Source organism: Microplitis demolitor, chromosome 1 (assembly GCF_026212275.2).
Source record: "Microplitis demolitor isolate Queensland-Clemson2020A chromosome 1, iyMicDemo2.1a, whole genome shotgun sequence".
NCBI lineage: Eukaryota > Metazoa > Arthropoda > Insecta > Hymenoptera > Braconidae > Microplitis > Microplitis demolitor.
The window spans coordinates 1,410,385-1,415,093 of record NC_068545.1 but is presented as its reverse complement, the minus strand read 5'-3'; the positions used below and the strand labels follow the sequence as shown (position 1 = coordinate 1,415,093).

Here is a 4,709-nt window from a genome sequence, read left to right as displayed (position 1 = left end):
AGGGATGAAACAAGACTTCAGACCAGATTGAAGTTGGCTGATATCATCCGCAGTTTGAAATCGTCTTTCATTCTGTCACACTGAATATTTTTTATGATTCCTGCATTTGAACTTAAAGTTTCAGATATTATTACGCGGCATTTTACTGAAATTAGTTTCCACTGGCTGTAGACACTGAAACTTTAAGTTTCGATGTTGGTGTCATAAAATAATATATTACACACCAAAGCAGGAAAGTAGGACATTCCCACGTGTGTAATTGCCACCTTAGCCGAAGGCGACTCTTACTTTCCTACGAGGTGTGCACACAATTTTTCACCAGGTCTGTACCTGAAAGTTTAAATTTTTGCCTCTGGGAAGAATGGCGCATGCGCTTATTTTCATCATTTCTTTTCTCACAAAATAAAAAAAAAAAAAAAAAAAATTTCTTTCCTCTAAACAGGGTAGGAATTTAAACTTTCAGGTGCAGATCTGGTGAAAAAAATTGAAAGTTTAAATTTGGGTTGTTTGTTGTTTTGCTTTCAGGATAATTGTATATTTAAATTTGTCAATAAAATATTGTAGAAAAGTAAATATTGATTTAAAATTTTATTTCAGTAATAACCAAGTTAGTGACACGACTTTGTTTTTATTTTCCTTCTTCTTTTTTTTAAATATGGGAATGATACCGCGTAATTATCCACTTTATTGTTCTCAATCGTCAAGAAGATTAACTTAATTATTACCAAGATACATAATAATAATAATATTAATAGTAATAAGAACTTATTTTATAAACTGAATAATTCAATACTTAGTACAATTGCTATAGATATACAAATACAATTGAATTTTTAAATAGCAGTTTGCATTAACTGTTAAATCCGTGGGTTACTTCAATTTTTCTACGCTATGTGCATCTTCACGGTATCCAGCTACATCTTGTGGAAAAGAGAGACCGATGTTGGTACTTTATTATAATTGTTACTGTTATTGTTATTGTTACTTATATTCCCGCTGTGAAAAAATTTATTCCTTCTCTAATTTACTTAATGTATTTTTTTCTTTTTTTTTATATGTAGTTATGTTTTTGAATGAGGATTAAAGATAAATGCGCTTAGGAGACTTGATTAACCTACGCTGCAAAAAAAATAAATTTGTAATTAATATAACACATATATATATGTAATTAATACTGATGGAGAGCAGAGTAAAATAAATTTTTTAAAGTGATTAATTTACCTGCGATACCAGCGATAGCTTCGGAAGCAAAATATTTGACATCAACATCTGGATCTGTGTTAAGTTTATCAAGTACTGGTTTGACTTGCGTTTGTACTGCACTTGGTTCTAGATAAGGCCCAATACGTTGTAATGTTTTTGCTACATTGAATCTTACGTTCGCTACGTTGTCATTTGCCATTGCGACAACTGTAGGCAGCATCACTTTTGTTGTTATATCGGGACCGCATACTTCAGCCAAAACCTGCCAGTAAAAAAATTAATTAATTAATTAAATAAATGAACTGATAGTTGGGTAAATAAAATACTTACATTGATACAGAACAAACATGTCATACGATGAAGGTAATTTTGGTCACGTGACATATTTAAAACTTTTGGAATAATAGTGTTTGATGCCCACTCGGGACCGAATTTCTCGACCAATTTTTTCAAATTAAGCGTCGCGGCTTCTCTGATTGCGTAGACGTGGTCGACGAGCCAGTTCATTGACAGCGAGTTTAATTTTTCATCAAAGAACTCAACGCCCAGTTGTCCAGCTAGCAGCGGCATGTATTCGATAATTGCTAAGCGCACTCGCCATTTGCTGTCTTCAGCAAGCTCGACAATTGCTGGCAGCAAGGACTGAGACAGCTGCTGGATCCCAATTACCTCGTTGACGCAGTCCAAGTTGCTGATGATATTAAGACGTACTTCTGGACACTCGTCTTTTAATTGCATAAGGAAAAGTGGCAGCAAGTGTTCAATAGTACTGAAACAATAATCATTAATAAATAATATTTACGGTTGGTACACTTAGATACTAGTTCTCTGATCAGGTACCAGTTCTTGGATCAGGTACTAGATCTCTAGGATCGACCTTAATCAAAATAACTTACTTGTGTTTTCCTAAAATAGGACTAAGTCCCATAATAACACCAGCTAAAGCTGATTTAACATGTTGATTAAGATCAGCAACAAGTTCTTTTATAAAAGGTAATATATTTGTCATAATAATATTTTCTTGATTGAACTGATCGAGATTTTGACAAAATTCACGAACTTTTTCAGCGGCTGCTGCTCTTACTTCAGCTTCGGTGTCTTTCAACAGAACTTGGAATGCTGGAACTAGATCAGTTTTTGTTATTTCTGGACCCACTGCTTTTTGGAGCTGAAAACATATTATTTATTTATCACTGAAAAATTTATTGATAACCAATAATATTTTTTTAAATTACATCCGTAAATTTATCAGCGACCATATAACGGACGCGCCACGACTGGTCACCAGCACATTGACGCAATGTTGGCATGACTAATTGTTCAACATCTTCTTGCTGAAGAAGAGAAGCAATACTGACACATGCATCAACTGCCAACAGACGTACAGAGTCCTGAAAATAATATAACATTTCAATTATTCATTTATTATAAAAGCAAAGGGCTGTTTGAGAATATTGTCAATAACTTGGAGACCACAATTGATTAATTATTTAAATTACCTGTTCATCCTGTGCCAAGACAACGAACATCGGAATCAAATCCGCCTTGAGATACTCAATCTCAACAACTTTAGCAAACTCTCCGAGTTTAGAAGCCGCAGATCGACGCACCATCGGAGTGTCATCTTGACACAAGTTGCGGAAATGGTTTCTCAATTCAGCTTTAGTCGCGGGACTTACACGTGGGTAACATACACTTATTAATCCACAAGCTGAAGTTCTCGACGTAAACCAGTCACCAGAAGCTAGACGTTGGACCAAAGGTACAAAATGATCTTCCAAATAAGTTGGGCTGTGTTGGCTGGCGATATTTCGGAGTGATTCCACGGCTTTGTCACGTACTACTGTCTCTTCTACTGCTGCCAAAGCTTCCAATGGTGGCTGTATCAAGACATCATTAATTATTTTTATATTTAAATATTTATAGTCCCTACTGGCCACTTTAGCTTCGGGCGTTTCCGTTTTTAACGACAATTTGTGTATAATTTTTGAAGTGAATTTCCATGATAATTTGGGTAATAAATGTACATCAAATTGTGCAGCAAGTTGTATACAAATTGTCATCAAAAATAGAAAATCCCAGTTGACGGACATTTGACGAAAAATTAAAGGAAACTTTTGCTAAGCAAACTGTGCTATTATGGGCGCGATAGCTGTCAAAATTTTTGACAGCAAATAATTACCAGAAGACAGTGGACGTATTCAGGCCCGCCAACAAGTGGAGTAAATGATCCAAGTTGTTCAGCAAGTGCTAATAATACTTCATCTTCATCGTAAATTGTTTCGGTGAGAAATGGCATCAATTCACTGCGTGTTCTTTCAGCCCCAAGTGCCAATGCGATTGTTGAAAGTTTTTTTATTGAATTCAAGCGTAACTAAATTTTTAAAAAATTCATTATTATTTTTATAATTACTGTCAGTTACAAAAAAAAAATAATATGATTTATTAAAATAAAGTAGTCCGGTTGGCATTGAATTTTTTTCTCAACACCGACTACCGTAACCTATCGCGCGGTATTTTTAAATAAAAATTTAAAGTAATAAATAGAATGAGCGATTATAATTTTGTGAAATAAAAAAATTGTGGCGGTGATGATGGTGTTCAGTACCTGGACATCCTCATTCTTCAGCTCGTCAATTAAAACGGCTATTGGATAAAGACTGTCGTCGGTTGATGAGTCGGCCGCTGCCATTTTGCTGCTGGTAGTCACTATTTAAATAAATTTTATTATCTTATTTTTACAGGCGTATTTTATGTTTTTTATTTGTTTGGGCACCGTGTGCCTGACACCTTTATTAACTTTCAGCTTTTTTTTTTTTTAAATATTTAAACTTCTTCTCGGGTTACTTATTTATAAAACGCTGCGTATTTTTATTTGCAGCCAGTTTTGAGTGATTAAAATATCGCATCGGTTCGTGTGTTTTATGGAAAATTTAGATATTGAAGAAGGAAGTTTCAGAAACACCTGGAACACTGATTGTCATCATTAAAAAAGTACAAATAATTGGTTCTGTCAATAAACTCCATGTCGCTGCTTTTGTATTCTACATTTTTTTATCTGCTTGTGATAAAACAGACCAAGTGTCACTTAAAATTTTTAAAGATCCTCTGAATTTGTTTTATTATTTTATACAACAGTAATTACACCTGATTAATTTAATTGTCTAGTAAAAAACTGAAGCTGTCAATTTGAACATAATTACAACTTTTAAATTTCGCGCCATCAAGATTGGAAAGAAACACTCAGAATCGAGTCTACTGGAGTAACTTTTTGTCAATTAAATTATAAAACGTTTTCTTGAGCCAATAAAAAATTTCCTGAGCTACGAATTTTTTTTTTATTCATCAGTAATTAATAATTTAATCATTTAATCCAGAGATTGTGAAGAATTTTTTGAATCAAGAACAAGCAGTCTGGCGGCAAAATTTCGAAGTACTTTTAAGTAGACTCGGAATGTTGACGCTGGTCACTGTCTATAAATAATTAATTTATGATTATTAAATGT

At 33.8% G+C, this 4,709-nt stretch overlaps 1 protein-coding gene across 2 annotated transcripts; it reads right to left on the bottom strand.

The window, feature by feature from the left end:
- Positions 1 to 573: 573 nt before the first annotated feature.
- On the bottom strand, positions 574 to 4,149 carry LOC103569520 (serine/threonine-protein phosphatase 2A 65 kDa regulatory subunit A alpha isoform). 2 transcript variants are annotated; one of them, XM_008546861.3, is made up of 8 exons: positions 3,812 to 4,149; positions 3,386 to 3,577; positions 2,703 to 3,083; positions 2,439 to 2,594; positions 2,100 to 2,371; positions 1,534 to 1,972; positions 1,222 to 1,465; positions 574 to 1,119 (listed from the first exon to the last, which is right to left on the bottom strand). In XM_008546861.3, the coding sequence occupies exons 1-8, from the start codon at positions 3,893 to 3,895 to the stop codon at positions 1,115 to 1,117; spliced, it is 1,773 nt and encodes a 590-aa protein (XP_008545083.1). In that variant the 5' UTR covers positions 3,896 to 4,149; the 3' UTR covers positions 574 to 1,114. The 2 variants fall into 2 exon arrangements, with proteins under 2 accessions (XP_008545083.1, XP_008545088.1); XM_008546866.3 differs by having other exon boundaries at positions 574 to 1,114.
- Between the last annotated feature and the right edge of the window lie 560 nt (positions 4,150 to 4,709).

Excerpts from the sequence above, each read along its gene's own strand:
- LOC103569520 (XM_008546861.3), bottom strand. The coding sequence starts at position 3,895 with ATGGCAGCGGCCGACTCATCAACCGACGACAGTCTTTATCCAATAGCC. Across the intron at positions 2,372-2,438 it reads TCGCTGATAAATTTACGGAT|CTCCAAAAAGCAGTGGGTCC; the intron begins GTAATTTAAAAA and ends ATATGTTTTCAG. Across the intron at positions 1,466-1,533 it reads CATGTTTGTTCTGTATCAAT|GTTTTGGCTGAAGTATGCGG; the intron begins GTAAGTATTTTA and ends TTTTACTGGCAG.